Below are 21096 nucleotides of genomic sequence, written 5' to 3' on the forward strand. Positions count from 1 at the left end.
GGCAGGAATTCAACATCCGAAGCATAAAAAAGGTAAAAAATAGTGTACATCACAGGTATGGGTACAATACTGCATACTGACAAGATATACATACAATGGTATGTCTATCTTGGTAATGGTAATGGTTTTATTTCATTTGAACATGCATCAGATTACAATTGAATGCATCACATAATCAGTTCACAGTTCCACATGTCCAAAAGGAGTAGGAAGAAGCAAAGCTTATTAAATCCTACCCCTCCATCTGGTACTTTTACAATCAGTAACTGTTACATTTGTTCACTTCCTGCTTTCCATAATACAGTTTAGGTTTTTTTGAATTTTTGATTTTTTAATTTTTTGTCCCGTACCAAAGTACGAGGTCATATGGCAACTAACTAACAACAAAACTGGAGAAAAGAACCGTAATTAAGCTTATTAAATCCTACCCCTCCATCTGGTACTTTTACAATCAGTAACTGCTACATTTGTTCACTTCCTGCTTTCCATAATACAGTTTAAGGTTTTTTTTTTCTTTTTTTAAATAATGTACCTCGTACTGAAGTACGAGGTGATATGACCATACAATGACATAATGGGTACCATAGTAAGTGTCAATATAGTGATATATATAGCACATCATGACTGGTTCAAGACTCTTCATCCTTGTATTTAGCAAACATCAACTGCTTGTATTGTTTCTTGAAATCGTTGTGCATTGTTTGAGGGTCTTACTCAAGCCATTCCATAGTTTGATTCCACATACTGAAATGCTATGGCTTTTTAACGTAATCCTTTTCGCATGTTTATCACACTTAAATGTTTCAGATCATGAAGCAAATTGAAATATTAGTCAATGAGAACACAACATCCATTTTTAAAATGGAACTTTTTACATGGCCCGACAAAGTGATAGCCCCCTAAACCCAATAACTGGTCTCTTACAGCACCGTGGAGGAATTATGGCCCAGTCACATTTGTAGAATGGTTGTCATTCAGCCATATTGGAGGCTTTTGTGAGCTATCGGGTGAGCCGTTGGTGGGCTCTTGGGTTCATTTTGGTTGGCCGGCCTTTTCTATGAAAATTCATCACTGTTCCGTGGATTCCCAATTTGTGGATAATGGCTCTCACTGTGGTTTGCTGGAGTCCCAAAGCTTTAGAAATGGCTTCATGATCTTTTCCAGACTGATTGATACACCAAACAACTACACTAAGTACACTAAGTAAGTTAGTGACTTAGATATAAAGCCCTCTTGATACAAGGTGATGCACAGAATGCTAAATGCTGTTAATTTACAAGCCTTCTTAGTTATTGTCGCACCGTCTGCTGATTGGACATTTAACCCCGTGACCCCTGCCCCATCTCAGCGTGTATCCCATAAAAGCAGGCATTCATCCAGGCGACCTCTTCTGTCACCGTGACAGCACGGCCAAGCGATAAAAAGCCAAATGTGTACGTATGGAAAAACACCATCATCATTCATCTCTGAATCTGCATGAAATACAATAAAAATGGAGAATTATTATGTTTATAGATATATGAAATTTAGTTTTGGCTGTTAGGCTGCCAGTCCAGGGTGTACCCCGCCTCTTGCCCAAAGTCAGCTGGGATAGGCTCCAGCATACCAGCATGGATGGCTGTGTTACACTGCACAGGTGTACGTACCTAAAATTGTTTGGTGATCTTGAGCAGTCCAAGTTAAAGCTTCAGAGCCATTTTAGATCATTTTTATTCGTCCTCCACATATTGTAAAAATTGAATTAAACCAATATTAATGTGATGTATCATTAGCTATAGGTTCAGATTAGCATATATTGACTTACAACGTATTCCTTTAGGCATTTTTAATATACAAAATGTATCAAAATTCCCCCCCAATTCTTCAATCTTTCTGTACGTGGCCCTTGGTGGAAAAGTTTTGGACACCACTGCTCTAACTAAATATGAGCACTTCCCCAGCAAGCTCCAGCTGCCATCAGCGTCAGAAATGTGACAGTGACGGGTGTCTGGCAGGCATGATAAGCGGCGGGTATTATTATTATTAGTGAGGGAGGATTCACACAAACTGCAGCAGCCAGGGTAAGTTTTAATGCCCTCTACCCGTATTGATTAGCCTGCTGGCTGACTGATGGAGAGTGAGATACAGGAGAGCACACATCAATAAAAACCTGTGGCCCGGCTTTAAAGGTGCGCTGAAAAGAGGAAAAAAAAAAAAAAAAAAAAGGCCTGCAGCGGAATAAATTCCACTTGGGCTTGAGAAAGGTGCAGCAGCCACAGCTTTGCAATTTGCATTACATAAAAATGAGATTTTATATTTTAAAAAATGTCAGTTTCTTTGGGTTGAGATCATGCAAACTCAAGAGCATCACTCTCAACTCTGTCGTTTTTACAGTGGAAGATCAAAACAAAAGTAGAACATGTTGGGATTGTAATGTAAAAAAAAAAAAAAAAAAAACAAGTAAAGACCTGCTCAGAAAACACTAAAAATGAGGAGGATGGGGGGGGGGAAGGCCTGTGGGAGGGGTGGAGGAGCATATTCAAATATGGCTGACGGGTAAGCACACAGGAGTCAAAGATATCAGATAGAGGAATACACAAGCAGAGAGGGGGAAAAAACAAATGTAAGCCCCTGAGGATTAACTCTTTTCTCTGAGGGGCGAGGAAAAAAAAAAAAAAAAAGAGGATTTCCATGCAGCCTCCTCTGTGATATCTCACTCTGTTTCATATTCTAATATCTTTCCTCTCTAGTCGTCATGTCATGTCAGAGCTCCCCACACGGCCGAGCCGGACACAAATCCTCTGTGCTTCCTTTGCCACCACCTCGCCACCTGCAGCGTCACACTCCACCAACTCCACTCCCCCACAGCTGCCCACCTTTAACGAGCTTTTTGCTAACAAGATGAACGGACGCCCTGCCGGACGCTGCTTAACGGCCACTTCGCTGCTCCAGCGAGGCGCAGTAATTCACGATTTTTCATGAGGAGAGAGTGAGGCGTTGCTTTTTTTTTTTTTTTTTAACGACATCCTACTCTAACTCACACACACTAAATTAGAGTTTACTAGCGGGACCCCCTCCTCGCTATATAATTGCGTCCCACTAGGATACCTTTCCTTCATTTATAGCAGCAGAGATTTTAGTTGTGGTTTTAGCAGTGAAATCTCACTCTCCTCCTTAAATTGTGATGAATCTATTGACCTTTTTAGTTAGTGTTGAAAAAAAACTGCAAATCACAGGTGTCAAACTCAAGTCCTGGGGGCCAAATCGGGGCAGTCCCGTAACCCATAACCCAAATGCACCATGGGAAAGCTTCCCACAAATAAATAATTTGGATTGTAATGATCAGATCCGTGAATCTGTGCTGCTAAATGATTTATGTAGCCCGAATGGGACATCCCTGCTGAACAGGAGATGCCAAGTGTGATACATTGTGGTTGTCCTGTTTAGTTATTTTTTAGTGGCATCAGGAATGAGCTGTATAGCTTCTAGCTTTGACGTTGAAATGCAATAAAAAAAAAAAGCATGGATCTATAAATGATAGAGCACATGATGTCTCATAATGGAATGTTCCAGAGTAATTATTGGCAGAGTGACAACTCCATATGGCTTCAATCATCAACATCGACCTTGCAAGAGTAGTTTCATTTGAAGGCAGTTGAAGCATTTTTATACTGTGCTCCTTTTCATTCTGACGTTTCCCTCGATCTGACCAATCAACATTAAGCAGGGAGGGGGCATGACTTGACACACAACGGTAATAAGTCCATAAAAATAAATTTTTGTATATCAGCTACCTCTATTCTTTCTACTGTTGCTGCCATAAAACAGCACTAGGCATCAGTAATTGATGAGAAACATGTCCCATATGACATAGTGGGGGAAAAAATATGTTTTCCTCCCATTCCATGTGGAAGTGGTAGGTTTTGATCCATCTTCCTCACTCCGTTTTGAAGTTTAGAATAAATAAACTGAAGGCTAGCGATCCCATAGCCATGACGACAGTTAACAATAACAACAATGTGCATGGAGGTCGAGGCCTGCGATAACAAAAGCGATGTTCTCTGTGTGCAAACAAGCCAATGATGACAAGGCCCCCCTCTGGTGGCGCGGAGGACCTATGAACTTACAGAAACCACAGTAGTTTTATTTCCCTTCACTAATAATCACCGTCTCCTGATGCTGAGCCAGCTGCTGTGCAATCTCTCTCTCTCTCTCACACACACACACACACACACACACACACACCAGAAATATGTTTTTTTTTCCTCTACTTTGGTTTCTTTGTGGCCGTTTGTCCCGCTCTGTTAGACCCAAAGAATCTGAGGCATTTTATTTTTCCTTTCGGCTGAAATCATTTCCAGACGTCACCGTTTCCCTTCTAGCAAATTCACCCTCGTCACCCCGTCACCTTTTCACCATGTCCTCGTCGCTGACGGGAAGCAAAAAAGACAGTCAGAGGTACTTGATGTCTTTTCAGACACAATGCCGCTTTGTCCCAACACATCTCATCTTCGGAGTTAACCAACAATGTGGTGACATCCGCTGCGACCTCTGAACCTCTGCGGCCTTTTCAAAAGTGCTTCATCTTTGTCTGCCGCAGCCACAAAACATTTTATTCAAGATAACAATACGCCAGGATGAAAAAGGCGCGCAGTGTATTGATTAATATTCCTTTTTCCAGCGTGGAATGGGCTGCTCCAGTCAATTATTTTGTCATTCCAAACACTGGGATGTCAGGCGGTAATTGCCATTACTGACATTACTGAGGTGTGACAGAAGAAAGAAGATAAATAGCCAAATAAGGCGAGAGAGCATGAATTAAAATTCAAGTTAATTGAGGGCGACCTTCATGTCGCTACTGGAGTCAATACTGTCTTTCTTGGTGTCCTTGTCCAGCTTTAATGTGAGCATCATAATTAAAACGAGAGCCCCGCTAATTTGGAGCTGGTCAGGAGCAAAAAAAAAGGGCTAAACGGTGGCGGAAGTCGTTAAAAGTGCGTAAAGCGGCAGTCAACGGTCTAATTAGAGACGCATTGTTTTGCCTCCAGCTTCAACGCATCTCATCAGGCGGGGGGCAGACACTCATTTGGACGCCAATTGGAGACTTTTGGGTCCCGGCATCAACGCAATTACAATTCTATCGCAGTTTCTATAGAAAGACACCAACCGATGTGATGACTTTTATTGTTGAAATCATCGTGAACAACTCAGATTCTCACGTCCTCCCCCCAGTAGTACAGAACTTTTCCTAATGGTCTCATTAACTCAAATTAAACGCTCCAGTTACACAATGCTAATTCAACACAAACTGCAAGTCATCAAAATAACACTTAATGAAAAAATACACCAATGATTGCTCAGTAGTTTGATGCAAGATTTAACAGGCGACACACGAGACCGACAATGATGGTTTTCTTTCTCTTTGGCAACATTTGTTCCTGTGGATTAGTCTACCAGAATTAACACAACACACAATAAAACACAAGACAACACAACAAGAGCTATGAAAAATTATACTATCCAGCTTTTGCGAGTGACAGTGACAACAGTGACAGCGAAACAATGACCACAATCACCAACAATGGAATTTTTTTCAGAAATTAATAAATGATTGTTTTGTGGTAGATTATGGTCTATTATTAGGCAAAACATATTTAAATAAATATGATATGTACTGGTCCAGTCCAGGGTGTACCCCGCCTCTCTCCCAAAGACAGCTGGGATAGGCTCCAGCAACCCCCCGCGACCCTCATGAGGATAAGCGGTAGAAAATGAATAAATGAATGATATGTACTGTAGTATTCTGGTCACTAATAACACAAAACATTTAGACATTACTTGACCTTAACATTGCGTGAAGTCATGAAGTCCAAAATAGTGCGGTTCCCCTTTAAGAAGCAGCAACACAGATACCGCCTTCATGTTTTCAATTATTTCTTAAATTCAAAAAGTATTTCTTGCCTCAAGTATCTGTTCTACTTTTGATCATAATTGAAAATAGAGCCAATAAAAGTTGCGAGCGTCAACATTTGATAAAGAAGGTGAAAACCATTATCGAATTCAAGAAATAATCCATGGTGCAAAAAAAAGGGCTATACAAAATATAGCTATATAAAAAATGGCGCAATACTATGTTGACTTTCAGTTACCTTTCAATTCAATTCAATTTCAATCTTCAGTACCCTGCTGGAATAACTAGCATAGACCAGCTCCCGGCATAACAAGCATACGTTGTGTTTTCGCGTGGTCTATGCTGGTCTAGACCAGCTTACCCCGCGCGAAAACACAGCATAGACCAGCATAGACCAGCATAGACCAGCATAGCTGCGCGAAAACACAACTGGTCATGCCGGTAGCTGGTCTATGCTAGTTATTCCAGCAAAGCACTGAAGATTGAATTGAAAGTCAACATAGTATTGTTCCATGGATTATTTCTTGAATTCTAGACCAGCACAAAACCATAACGTATACTTGTATGTTGGTCAGACGGGCGACAGAGTTGACTCCCAGTTCCCGTTTCCATGTTGTAACAAGCTAGGCTAGGCTGCCCATGACGATAAGTGATGAAAATACACACAGTAGGACTCACGCCGTTTGTTAATAACACAAGAACATATGAGTCATATTGTACACTAACGGCGCATGTACGCAAATTCAAAATGTTGGCATGAATTTGTGACATTAACTGAAAAACACACTAACCGGGGCGTACGCTAACCGAGGTTCAGTTATACATGAAAACTGGGACTTCACACAGAGGTATTAAAATTGGAGAAACCCAATTATTTCATGAACCAGACTGTTTGTGTTGATATTCTAGGACCAAAATAGATGAGATGGACAATGACTCTATATTGCGGGGACGCTCAATGTAAAATTCATACAATTACTATACTGTTAGTCAGGTGTGTGGTGCTAATTAGCAGTTGAATTACACTAATGGCTCAACGCTAATCAGCTACATCTACACATGCACCAACCACTTGACCTCTCACACACACACACACACACACCAAGTGGGTATGTGTGTCAGTGCTATCGTATCATTAATACCAATTTAAACCGATGCTTCAAAACAAAGCTTAGGAGCTTGCTCTTTGTAATCACACGATTATCCCCTCCAATTGAAAAGCAATTAGGCCTCAGTTTTGGTGGTGTAAGCTAAATTACGCAACTATTTTTAACAGTTTTATCACACGTCCAGTATGAGTCAGTTGTTGTGAACGTGCAAAAACTTTGTGTCGCCGTTCAACTCTACGTCCCTATAATCGTCCTCTTTCAATAAGCAGCATCTGTTTATAAATATTTTCCATATGTTGAAGTAACAACAACATGCCATCGTATTCGTGCATCAAGAGAAATCAGGACAAAAAAAAAAATAGCATGCTGACAGGATGGATGTGTGTAATTTTGTGATGAAAAAGTTCAAATGCAAACCAGTCATTCGTTTCAAGCGCTCACGCAGCAACGCCATAACTCTCGAGGAGATCCCGACATTAAATCCTCAACATGGCCAACGTTTGTGCGTGAAATCTACTCGACAGCTTGTCATTTCCAGAAAACTGCACATCTGCTTTTCCCTCTTCCGTGATTGGCTGTCCTTCCCCTTGCTCTTTGTCCGGTTCACTTCTCCCGTTGGCCGCCTTATCGCACATCACGTCCAATTCAAAGCAAGGCGCGTTTGGGGGGGGAAGAAAAAAAAAAAAAAAAAGAAAGGAAGTCGGCGGCTTTGCATCTACAAGAGAGTAGCTTGGGGGATTTGTTTTGGAGAGTGGATTTCGACAGTAACGGAAAATCTCATTAAAAACCTCTCATGACCCCATTTTTATCATCCTAGAATAAAAATAGGAGGGGGAAAAAATCTCGCATCTGGTCGGGTGGTGCCGGCCAGGCGTCGACAGGCAGTTGCAGGTGTGCATGCACTCATCTTGGGAAATAAACCCATCTGTTCCACCTGGTGCTACCCCACTATAAGGGTACAAAACCCGGTGCTGGGGCATCGAAAGGGTACAGTGCAAGTTGTTTTGTGCTCAATCTCTGCAACGCTGCCTCCAGTCAAAAACCAATAATCTCCCCACACATTGTATTCGAGCCTGTGCAGATTTTTGGACAGAAAACGGCTAACCCAAGTTCCTATTATTAGCTACACAACCGTTGTGGAGCATGCAGTCCAGGACCGAAGTGACGTCTTCTAGTTAACGTAACATTAAAGCACCAAAGATGAAGCCTTTCAATTACATGGTTGTCCGCTATTTGGGAACAACACATGGATGTTGACCATTTAGCGCATTACCTTCTTTCCTAGTGAGCAGATAATGGCAATTGAAGAGAGAAGGGGAGTGTTGTGGCTGGAACTAATGAGTGTGCTACAACAGTCATTTTAATTGCAATTGTTAAAATAGGGTTAGCATGTTTGTCGAGAAGACCTGGGTTGGAATCTGCCCACTTGGGCATGTTCTACCCTTGCGTGCGTCGGTTGTCTCCGGTACCGGTACTCCGGTTTCCCCCCACATTTCAATAACATGGATGTTAGGTTAATTTGCAGTATGAATGAGAGTGTGAGCCTATTCCAGTCAGCTGGGATAGGCTCCAGCATAGCCCCGTGACCCTAGTATGGATGGATGTTAAATTGGGAGGTGACCTGTACACCCTCTGATACTGATGCATACACAGGAGCGAGCCAGTGTAGTGTGTTTATGCCGGTGCCTTGACACAGTAGCATTATCCTCACAAGGGTTGCGGGGGTGCTGGAGCCTATCCCAGCTGCCTTTGGGCACGAGGCGGGGTACACCCCGAACTGGTCGCCAGCCAATCACTGGGCACATATAGACAAACAACCATTCACACTCACATTCATACCTATGGACAATTTGGAGTCGCCAATTAACCTAGCATGTTTTTGGAATGTGGGAGGAAACCGGAGTACGCGGAGAAAACCCACGCATGCACGGGGAGAACATGCAAGAACAGAGAATCGAACCCAGGTCTACATGAATAGGGTCAAAATGCATGCCTAGTATGAAAAAAATGTGTACACGTTGGACAGTTGGCCTTTACACAGCATTCCTAACATTTCAACAATAAATTATGATGTTCTTGTGGTCTGATATAACATTTTGCTGAAATAGTGTCATCTTTTTGCTCGTCTTTCATTTTAATAGTGCAGCATTTGGGCTTGTAGGCTGGAATAAAAATCATGTGACCGAATGTGCAATCTCTGAAAAAACAACACAGGAACAGAATTACAATAAGTTAATTAAATTGACAGAGAAAAAAGCAGACTGCAGCAGCAGACGGGGGAGCGTGCTTCAACTTTTAACAATTTCTAATATGTTTGGCCGCACATATACGCAGTTTTGACACAAACTGGCACACATGGTGTCAGTTAGCGGGGGGCGCGACCCCGCCGCTAAGACCTCTGGAACACACCCGTAGTCCCATAAGCCCCCCCCCTCTCCCAGTAGAACTTAGCAGCCTGGCAGTGCTATAATGTTACTCAATGAATCACAGACATCGCGGCCAACTCGTGACAACGACACGGCCCTGAGGGCCACGCACACACACACACACACACACACACACACAGAGAGAGAGATACAGTATGGATGCACACAAACATTGTTCAGTGTTCTCATGCCACTCTTGAATCATGCATTCAGACACAGGAAGTGGCAGGGTCAGAAAGCCTTACTCACCCTTGGGAGTCGTTATCGCCGTCTTGTTCCAGCGGGGCCTCCCTCGACAGTTCCCTCGCACGTCTGCAAAAAAAAAAAAAAAAAAAAAATATATATATATATATATATATATATATATATATATATATATATTTCAAATACAAAAAAAGCCACATTTTTTTTTTTGACCCCCCAAAAAAATCAATTATGATGGTGACGTTTCATATTAGAGAGGTGCCACTCTGACACAACCATAAAATATTCTTTGTCACAGTGACAGCATCACCTCAAAATAAAGGATGAGCGGTCAAATGAAATTACCAATTTATTTTGGACTTCCTTCGTGTTAACACGTTAAATTGGGCTGACGCTTAATTGCCGACATACGAGTTGACACTTTTGACAACCCGTGAGGAGATTCTGAGCCATGAAAATAAAGTTGTGTGTTATTTAACAAGGTTCCTCCGGTTGTTTGGACTCTCACAATAAATTATTTTATTGTTACCTGCAGTCTGTTTTATTTTTACTTTATGTTACCGATACTGCTGACCTCACATTCATTTGTCTGCGGCAGCTCACCACTAATTAATTTGGACCACCACAGATCAATGTGGTGCTACCTACCTACCTCTGCAGCTTGCTTTCTATGATCTATCAATGCAGACGCCATTACCGATGTGAGTTTTCTAACGCTTTAAAAGAGATATTTGAAGCTGATGTTTTATTGATGTTCTGATATCATTATGACGGCAATTACAGCCATGTTTATTTCATGAATAGCATCTGACTGCAAAACAAATTGCCTCAATATTGGCTAAACTGCGCATGCAGATTTAAAACTACATCATTGTTTATATTAGCATTGCCTTTATTTGCATAGAAGATGGAGTTTACTTAAAAGTGATGCACTCGGTGTACACTTCAAAGTTCAAAATTAAAGATGATGGGATAGACTGACGAATTTGTGCTCTCTGAGTGGTCAGTGGTTCCATACAGAAGTTTCAGAGATTAATAACACCACCTGTTAGTACTCTTCATAAACACATTATTATGGGACTTATCTGCGGGAGGTGTGGGTGGGCAATCCATCACAACTGCATGCATATGCATCAAGGCTGATTATGCAAATTAAACAATGACATCACCGCCTCGCACACACTTTGTCCCTGCAGTGGTATGAAATTTTGCATGCCAATGATGTACCAGAGACCCATAAATTCCCATGAACTAATCATGAACGCAACGTGCCGCAATCATATGAATGGGTTAATATTTCCACCAAATCTCAATGAGCATCAGCTCATCTGGATCTTCTTTGTGATTTTATGTCAATAACTAATAATGCCCCCGTCCCTCCATGTCTGTGCCTCTTTTTTTTCCTAGTTATTACCTCATTCCTGCTCTTTGCACATTCTCTACCTGCAAGAAGATACAGACTTACTAGTCTTTATTGCATGAGCTGTTTCTCTCTTGGTTTCTTACAAATAAAAGAATAAATAAAGCTGTTGTGTGGCGTCATGGGGGACCAAATAATGCCACAAATGCTTCACGGACTATTCACATACTATTGTCGTGCATTAGACATAAATGCGACTTGACAAGGTGTAAATAATGTCATGCGGGAGCATGGTCTTTTGTTGCCAATGCACACCATTTTGGGTCATGAATCGCGTGACAAATGCGTCATTTATATGTAAACAGAACACACTACTCTTCAAGCTTTTCAGGCGTGTCATAAATAAATAAATTGGCGCTTATCGCCACGGCAAATTGCCACTTTAGAATGCAGAAAACACACAAAGATTGTAAAAGCTAAAGTTGTAATTATTTACACCTCACTGCTCGACACATTAATTTGCTGCAGAGAGTTAAAGTACTGAAAGATGTGTGGGTGATATCTTTAAAAAAAATGTGCTCAATTAAGAAAAACAAAAGGAGAACAAATTGCACAAAAGTTTTCTGTTTAAAAAAATGAAAAAAAAATTAAACTCTGATGTCCTGGATATTATAAAATGACTGCAGAAAGGGGGAGAAATTCAAAAGTAGAAGCTAAAAGACTGTGTGCATGAATTAATTACAAAAAAACAGACATTTTATTTTAAGAACGTTTAATTTCTTATGATTTACAGCATAATCCATCTTCCAAAGTATTAAAACAATACTAATGAGCATTGTTAAAGTACTGTATGCCTATCACCACTACTCTACAGCGATGGAAAATGATGAAAACATATTAAAAGTGCCAAAACTTCTCTTTTTTTTAACTTCTGCTTGTTCATAGTTTTAAAAAAATACTACCTACTTTTCAATGGTTCAAGTATTGGAACTTTGTCTTGCTTTCAAGGTCGCTACTGTTGCTTGCAAAGAAGACACTCCAACAAGTCCCATCAATCAAGTCTGCAGGGTAATTAGCCACTTGATGAGGTCGTGTTTGATTACCTGTCAGCGCTTCCTGCTTGGCTAATCATGTGATCAACAGCAGCCAATAGAAAGCCAAAGGGGGGGAACACAGCTAACACAGCGAACATAAAGCACACATACAAACACACAAAGACGTTCCAGGACAATAAAGCAGACATTTTAAACTTACGTCACAATTCACCGTGGCATTGAATGACACTCCACGAGTCCATTGTTCAAAAATGCTCCCCTCTAGCTTGATCTGTATTCATACAAGCATGTTGCAGAGGTATCGCGACTGCTACTTAGCTTCCATGTCCGGCGTCCTGGCGGTCACATGACCACCACACCTGCAAGTAATATTGGCTCTGATTAACCAACAAGAGCCTACTCTACCGCCCACTAGTGTCTATAAGTAGAATTACAGATAATTAAACACAATGCTTTCGACTTATTTTTAAAACCTAGATTTTCCTATACTGTTTTCATACTCTAGTATTTGTAAGTTAAGTTAAAAAATACAATGTTGTTGCATTAAATCCACAAATTGTAGCCAAAGCAACAAGTGGAAGTTATAAAAAAAAACTGCAATATAGTGAATATAAAGTTAACAAGGAAGTGAATACACAAAAATACGAGGTGCATGTGACTTGCACGTGGATGCACGTGAACAAAAATGTGAGGAAGTTGGATCAAGTTCGAGTGTGTACCTAATGAAGTGGCCATTTTCTTTAAAATATTTGTATTATCATATTGTTATAAGATACAGTGTTTGGCTGTCTATTAATAAGCATTAACATCTTTCTGAAGAGGATTTTCCTGAAGCTAATGAGTTTACTGACAGACTAATTAGAGCTGCGTAACAATTCCTCGTCTGTGTTGAGGGATTAATTGACAAATCATCCTGAATACGAATGTGACCAAACTGCTTGTTTTCTTGCAGACTTACGTGCCAGGAGAAAGAAGAAGAGCGGGTCACATGCTAAAGAATTAGCCGGTTCCCTTCACCAAACAGGAAGTCACCCCAGAGGAGGCGGAGTGGTCTGGAGGAGGCCACATCCAAGTGTGAGGTTGCTGAGGTTGGCTTTGATGATGACGATGAAGAGGCAAGACGTTGGGTTGCTGAGGGTCTTGGTCCTCCTCGCGGGACTTTGTGCCCTCTGTAGTCTGGCATCAGCAAGCCGGAGATGGGACGCGTCCACCGGGCATCGTTCACACAGACGTGCAGGTAGGTTGGGTTAGATTCCACCGCAAGACAAGACCCCAAACGGGTCTTGGAATTTAATTGTGGAGTTACCTGATTGTGTGTGTGTGTGTGTGCAGGTCACATGTCGCTGCACAGACACAGACCGAGGGCAGGCAAGGAGGGTCAGGTTCTACACAGGTCCAAACGAGGTTGGGTCTGGAATCAGTTCTTCGTCATCGAGGAGTACACGGGGCCTGACCCGGTTCTGGTGGGCAGGGTGAGTTTTTAAAGTCTCCAGTCTAGTAGCTTTCACCGTAATAAGGAATATGATTTTATTTTATTATTTGCTATGTATAATAATAGGCTGCACGGCGTCGAGTGGTTAGCGCGCAGACCTCACAGCTAGGAGACCAGGGTTCAATTCCACCTTCGGCCATCTCTGTGTGGATTTTGCATGTTTCCGGGTACTCCGGTTTCCTCCGACATTCCAAAAACATGCTAGGTTAATTAGCGACTCAAAATCGTCCATAGGTATGAATGTGAGTGTGAATGGTTGTTTGTCTATATGTGCCCTGTGATTGGCTGGCCACCAGTCCAGGGTGTACCCCGCCTCTTGCACAAAAGTCAGCTGGGATAGGCTCCAGCATACCCCTGCAACCATAATGAGGCATTGCAGCATAGAAAATGAATGGATGCAACTGTTACTCTATATGCTTATTAAAAGGTAGCTATCAAAACATTTTTATTTACTAATTATTTCAATAATTATTTAATAAAGTACTGTCTATTTTATTGCATCCAAGAGGGATGGTGATCACCTGCATCGCTGCACAACAACAACATGACTCAGTGAGCTAAAGGATTAGCCAGTGTTATATTTCATGGTCATAAAGGAAGAACAAGAGTTTAATTATAACGAGCAGGATGACAGACGTTTAAATCTAACGTGTATTATCTCACACACACACAAACAACACATCCATCTCTGTCAGGAAGCATCTCCTTCTTGAAGGAGATGACCTTTGACTGTGTCCATCTTGTCCATTTGTCTCACCCACCTTTTCTCCATCCCTTCATCCATCATTCCTCTTCCAGCTCCACTCCGACGTCGACTCGGGCGACGGCAACATCAAGTACATCCTATCCGGCGAGGGAGCGGGTACGACGTTTGTGATTGACGACAAGACGGGGAACATCCACGCAACCAAAACGTTAGACCGTGAACAGCAGGCCCAGTACACGCTCACCGCCCAGGCCGTGGACAGGGACACTAACAAACCTCTGGAGCCGCCTTCGGAGTTTATCGTCAAGGTGCAGGACATCAATGACAATCCTCCGGAGTTTCTCCACGGGCCGTACTACGCCAGGGTGCCTGAGATGTCCAACGTTGGTGAGTAGGAGATGGGCAGATGTTGTCAAATAGTAGTACTAGCGTGTGGTAGCCTCTAGAATCAGAATCAGAATGCCCTTTATTGTCATTTTACATATAATAAAATGAAATTATTATGACAGTACAAAATATAGAAATTAGAAGAATAAATAAAGATTTACATTGTCAAGGACGATTGGTTGCCTTGGTTACATATTGTTGAGCTAGCTATTATAGGCTCCCCAGTCAGGACGGGTTCTTAAGGTTAAATAAAAACGTCTTTAAGTGTATTTCTATCAGCTCATATTCCATATGGATATTATGGGGTTTTTTTTTTGTTTTTTTTTTGAATATACGAAACATTACAGTGCATTTCTTACATCAATCAAAATATAACTTTCCATTATTTACATTTGTATTCAACTATCTGATCACAAGTCCATATCATTTTTATGCCACAGTCTTGTTTTCCCCTGTTGTTATTATTATCATTGTAATATCATTATTGTTATTATTCATTCATTCTTTTTCTACCGCTTATCCTCACAAGGGTCGCGGGGGTGCTGGAGCCTATCCCAGCTGTCTTCGGGCATGAGGCGGGGTACACCCTGGACTGGTCGCCAGCCAATCACAGGGCACATATAGACAAACAACCATTCACACTCACATTCATACCTATGGACAATTTGGAGTCGCCAATTAACCTAGCATGTTTTTGGAATGTGGGAGGAAACCGGAGTACCCGGAGAAAACCCACGCATGCACGGGGAGAACATGCAAACTCCACACAGAGATGGCCGAGGGTGGAATTGAACCCTGGTCTCCTAGCTGTGAGGTCTGCGCGCTAACCACTAGACCGCCGTGCCGCCCTGATTTTTTTTTTTATTATTTAATTTTACAGACTTCATTGCTTCTTGTAGAGTGCTGTATCATTCCATCTATTGTTTTCCGCAGTATTTATGTTTTACTGTCAATTTATTAGCCCACTTTTCCCCCCTAAGTGTAACATTTACATATCATTTTCTGGATTGCATGTGTCTAATCTTGTGCATTAAAAACAAGAACTTGAGACTGTGACCAACTCAAACATCAAACTGGACTGGAACAGCAGTAAAGATATTATTTGAATTACTCTTGTTAGACTCCCTGGTCAGAACAGTATTGTAGATATGAAGTAGCAGCTTGCAGTCTTGCAAACCAAAGCAGGTATGAACAGCAATCTGGCAATCTGAAAAACAAGCGTCTGCGCTTCCTTCACTGAGTGGCATGTGTTAATGAAGTCAGTGACAGAGCTCATCATCAGTCTTCGTCAGGCATTTATTGATTGTCACGGAAACCCGACCACAGGAAGTGTGACCACGAGGCAGATACACGACCGCACCATTAGCCCATACATTAAAAGGAATCAAACTCTCGACATGCCCCTCAGAGTCTCCTGACTAAGAGCTTCCGATATTGATAGACTATCTAGTCCGGATTGGCTGCGGTCACGGGGACTCTTAAGGGGTTGCAGAATTCGTGTCTGTGAAAGGACGGTGCTTTCAGAGAAAGACCCTCTGAGAGGACGTTTCAGCGATTCCATTTCAAGCTTGTCCGACCACGTGAAACCTGAACACACGAGTCGGGCATGAGCCCGGACCACAGGAGGGAACCATGTCGCTAACTGAGCTCGGATCCCTCGTGGACCTCAGAACTCAGAAGGACGTCTGTCTCCTTCAAATTAAAATTCCAGATAAGTGGAGGTGTTGCTGCAGGCAGACTGTGCTAACACAGCAGCCTAAAAAAAAAGATGGCTGCTTGGTGAGAGATATTTGCCACCAGGCCCGTCTTGTAAAGATAAAATGCTAAGAGGCATTGATGATGGTGGTCCAACTGTGCAGAATCAGCTTGAAAGCTTCTTCATGTGTGCAGACGAGTGAATCAAACACACTTAAAGCTGACTTGTTTTTTCATGTCCTGCAGGTACGTCTGTGATCCAGGTGACGGCTACAGACGCTGATGACCCCACGTATGGTAACAGCGCCCGGCTGGTGTACAGCATCCTGCAGGGACAGCCATACTTCTCTGTGGAGCCCCAGACAGGTGAGGATGAAGAAACATTGGTTGAGTTCCACTACGATACACTTGGGAGAGGAACATTAGGTACTTTCAGTCAACATTAGGTACACCTGCACAATCTATAAGAGAGAGAGATGTACCCGTCTTGGTTCGTTGAGGATGATGAAAGACAGAGATACTCAACTAAATTGTTCTGGGGGACACATTTTCAGAAAGCTAAGGACCACAGGGGCAAAAATACTAGTCAATGCGCTCATTCTGAAGGGATCACTCTGCTGCTTTTAAGGACATACTGCAAAAAACACTAGTGAAGGAACCTCCAATAGGAAAGGAACGCTCTGCTTTTTTTGTAAGAATCATGAATTAATTAATTCATTTTCTACCGCTTATCCTCACGAGGGTCGTGGGGGTGCTGGAGCCTATCCCAGCTGTCTTCGGGCGAGAGGCGGGGTACAGCCTGGACTGGTCGCCAGCCAATCACAGGGCACATATAGACAAACAACCATTCACACTCACATTCATACCTATGGACAATTTGGAGTCGCCAATTAACCTAGCATGTTTTTGGAATGTGGGACGAAACCGGAGACCCCGGAGAAAACCCACAAACTCCACACAGAGATGGCAGAGGGTGGAATTGAACTCCGGTATCCTAGTTGTGAGGCCTGTGCGCTAACCACTCGTCCACCGTGCAGCCCTTGGTTGTATATTTTGTGTAAAATTCTTCATTTATTCATTTGTTTTCTACCGCTTATCCTCACAAGGGTCGCGGGGGTTGCTGGAGCCTATCCCAGCTGTTTACAGGCAAGAGGCGGTGTACACCCTGGACTAGTGGCCAGCCAATCACAGGGCACATATAGACAAACAACCATTCACACTCACATTCCTACCTATGAACAATTTGGAGTCGCTAATTAACCTAGCATGTTTTTGGAATGTGGGAGGAAACCGGAGTACCCGGAGAAAACCCATGCATGCACGGGGAGAACATGCAAACTCCACACAGAGATAACCGAGGGTGGAATTGAACTTGGGTCTCCAAGCTACGAGCCCTGCACACTAACCACCGACTGCTAAAAATTCTAGTCATGGGGACTCGGTAATGGATGGATGTCCGGTCATACTGAGCGGTGATGAAGCTGATTCAGAGAGCGTCTGAGGGCGGGGTGTGATGTTGGATTTGTGCAGGGTAAATCTTAGCTAATCACAGCAGTGTTGGCTATTTGACTGGCTCACATCCAAAGCTCACATTTCTAATTGGTTTGGAGATTATCAGCTTTGCATGCTGTCACACAAATGCAGCAGATATGCACACAGCAGCCGGCCTGACGCTATCAAAAAAAAAAAAACATTAACACGACCAACAGTCCCTTCCCTGAATGAAACTGACATCAAAGATTATCAGTGCTATGAAATGGAGCAAAATAATCTGGCACTTGTTTAAAAGTCAAGTTGATTTTGAAGGAAAACACATTAAAATGCTACAAAGTGTGTCCACAGATAGATCTATACTGTGTGTGTGTGTATATATATACATATATATATATGTATATTTTAGTTATTTTTCCCCCTCTCTAGAGGTCACGTCACACATCACTGATGTGCTCCGGCCTGGTATCCATGGCAACAAACGTGATGAATCAAACATGTAATCATATCCTCGCTTCAGGTGAAACCTGCCATCAACCTGAAGGGCACTTTGTGGTGCACAGAACACACCTTAATATTACATCAGCACCTTCACAATGCAGATCTAACAACACAGTTTGGGTACACAGGAAGTCTTCTCGCGTTCGGAGTGAGAAGACACATTATAAAAAAAAGCTATAAATAATAAACAAGGCGTAGTGGTATATAAACATGTATCATACAGTCGAAAAATGCAACAAGAGAGTGTATTTATGTAGGAAGATGCACAATAAAATAATAAAAAGTGGGATACAGCCAGTGGCATAAATACAGATATCCACCTCCTTGTTAGGAATCATGTATTATTCATAGAGAACTTTTTGTTTAAATTATAAATAAAAAAAATCAAACATATAATGGCCTTAATTAAATCAGTCATGTACTTTGTACGTTCTTGCATCTTTAACAAAAGACACAAAAACAATTCAAGAGTCATTATTACAGAATGCAAGCTAGCATCTTGCATTAAGTGTAAAAATGACTTTTGTCTGCATGCAGGTATCATCCGCACGGCACTGCCAAACATGGACCGTGAGGCCCGCCAGGAGTACGACGTGGTCATCCAGGCCAAAGACATGGGCGGTCACATGGGCGGACTATCGGGGACCACCGAGGTCAAGATCAGCCTCACCGACGTGAACGACAACCCACCAAAGTTCCCACAGAGTGAGTACATTAGATAATCTTCATGCACCCAAGTGTGCATCTGTGTGTGTGTTAACGTTTTCTTTTTGTTGTTGTTGTTGTTTTTGTAACCACACTAATGATTTAGCCATCAGCATGCATCACGGCAAACTGAAGCTGCAAATCCAGACAAAGTATTTCCAAAATGTCATACCGGAGTGCAAGTGAGGTGTTATTTTCCAGTTATGTTGCAGATATCTAAGACGCTGAGAATGTCAGCCAATGACATCCAGATGTTTCTGGTAAAGCTTCACATGAAACTAAATGTACTAAGAGCAGAAAGGAGACAGAGCATGAAGTTGTTCATTGCTCTGTGTGCATCATAGGATGCATATTGATGATTATTTTGTATATTGAGAGTGTTTAATCTTCACAGGACGCAATATTAGACTGTAATAAACGATATGTAGAATGATTACTTATTTTTTTATCAGTAATCATGTGAAAAATTCAGTCTGTACTGTACAGATAAATGAAGAAATATAAATTTTTCAAATCGAAGGGGTGAAAAAAAAATTTCTGCCCCACGATAAGGTGCTAAATTTGATTAGCCATACAGCGTGTATGTACGCAGCACACATGTTGTCGGAAGATTTGTACAAAAAAACTGCAAGCAGACGGAGAACCTGCCAGAGGAATGTTCCAGATGGTGCGAATGAGGACACTGATTACATATTTAACACTTTTAAGAGGCAGCAAAGCCCACAAATGAGGAAAAAAATACACTCAGAAAAATCACAAAGACGATTGCAATTTTTGTGTCGCTTTTACAAAAAAAAAAACATTCAGCCTGAAGGTTCCGCAAAGCGTCGCTGTCACTACTATTGTCTCCCTTTTAGCTAATTATCCAGTACTCGTCGTAAGGATGCTCAATGCAGGGAGGAAAGAAGAATAAAAAATAATATTCATTTGTATCTGCCTCCGCTCACAGCAACAAAAGGCCAAGACTCCAAAAAGACTCTACAAAATATATATATATATATAATTTTTTAAAGCCTGATAGCTGTCACATTTCCACTGGCACATATCAATTACTCAACACTGCTTGGCAGGATTACTGCGCTGCCACCTCATCACCCCCCAAAAAGATGATGACTGCAATCCAGCCGCACAAAAGACACCCTGTCTTGAAAAGATGATGGGAATACAAAACACTTTGGGTCTGCATAGAAGAGTAAGAATTGAAAACACATATAAAGTATACACTGTATGAGTCCTGGTTAAATGAGAATAGATGAGGATTAAGAGGCAAAGGAGGTGCAAGTGAGGGAAGAAATGGAGGAAGGCAGGAGGAGAAAAGAGGCTGAAGAGGTAGACGTGAAAGAAATAGGGCGAAGGAGGAGGAGGTGAGGGGGGAAGGAGAGGTAAAGACGTGGAAGCATGGAGTGGAATGAGGGCACCCAGGAAGCTAAAAGCAAAACGCTAAGCTGAGCAAAGAATTTGTGATTGACAGGATGGTAAATGTGAAGTGACTGGATCAATCCGATGTATTTGTATGTGGAACATCGTAATCATATCTCAGAGCATCCATGTGGAGCACTTTTAGTTATATAGGCAACCTCTAAAGTCGACATTCGATCAAACATTTACTCTGCAAAAGTCGCAGGGCATGACACCATTTCAGCATGAAAGGAAAAGTCACAAAGTTCCATTTTTAGATCATTTTTAATACTTTTTTTTTTTTTAAGAAAAATTACATTTTATTTTAATTCCTTCTTTAAATCACCGCCTGTTATTTTTTTATTCTGGTTCCATTTTGACCCTGAAACAGATCAGAGTGCAGAATCTCTGAATCTGGAACCAAAACCAAAATATGAGGTCTGCTAGCGTCATTCGTTTATGGTTTAATAGTATTATTAACAGTAAACAATACTACCAACAGGACTACTACTACTATGAGTACTATTAATAATAATAATAACATGGCTGGTGCTGCACGGTGGCAAGTGGTTAGCGCTCAGGCCTCACATTTCCGTCAACCCTACACAACCAGAAAGTTACAGTCAGAATTCTGCTTGACAGTCAAACATTGGCTAGCTAGCTAACAGTCGTCCCTA

The 21096-nt window shown here is 41.8% G+C and overlaps 2 protein-coding genes across 10 annotated transcripts in view; one reads left to right on the forward strand and one right to left on the reverse strand.

Annotated features, from left to right (window-relative positions):
* mcm8 (minichromosome maintenance 8 homologous recombination repair factor) overlaps window positions 1-11984 on the reverse strand; it is a 409889-nt gene extending 397905 nt beyond the window's left edge. For 8 of the 9 annotated variants that reach the window (XM_058059051.1, XM_058059053.1, XM_058059049.1 and 5 more), the window contains exons 1-2: window positions 11956-11984; window positions 9675-9737 (exon numbers count right to left, since the gene is read on the reverse strand). The gene's annotated coding sequence lies outside the window, so the exon portion shown is untranslated. Of the gene's footprint in view, window positions 1-9674; window positions 9738-11955 lie in introns of those variants that run through there. The other variant, XM_058059056.1, reaches the window with a different exon arrangement.
* cdh11 (cadherin 11, type 2, OB-cadherin (osteoblast)) overlaps window positions 1-21096 on the forward strand; it is a 73717-nt gene that overhangs the window by 37959 nt on the left and 14662 nt on the right. Inside the window, exons 3-7 of the mRNA XM_058059062.1 lie at window positions 12997-13281; window positions 13377-13516; window positions 14335-14629; window positions 16571-16690; window positions 18854-19021. Of these exons, the coding sequence (XP_057915045.1) occupies window positions 13143-13281; window positions 13377-13516; window positions 14335-14629; window positions 16571-16690; window positions 18854-19021 (862 nt within the window). The 5' untranslated portion in view covers window positions 12997-13142. The remainder of the gene's footprint in view (window positions 1-12996; window positions 13282-13376; window positions 13517-14334; window positions 14630-16570; window positions 16691-18853; window positions 19022-21096) is intronic.

This window comes from Doryrhamphus excisus, chromosome 20 (genome assembly GCF_030265055.1).
Source record: "Doryrhamphus excisus isolate RoL2022-K1 chromosome 20, RoL_Dexc_1.0, whole genome shotgun sequence".
In the NCBI taxonomy this organism is placed as follows: domain Eukaryota; kingdom Metazoa; phylum Chordata; class Actinopteri; order Syngnathiformes; family Syngnathidae; genus Doryrhamphus; species Doryrhamphus excisus.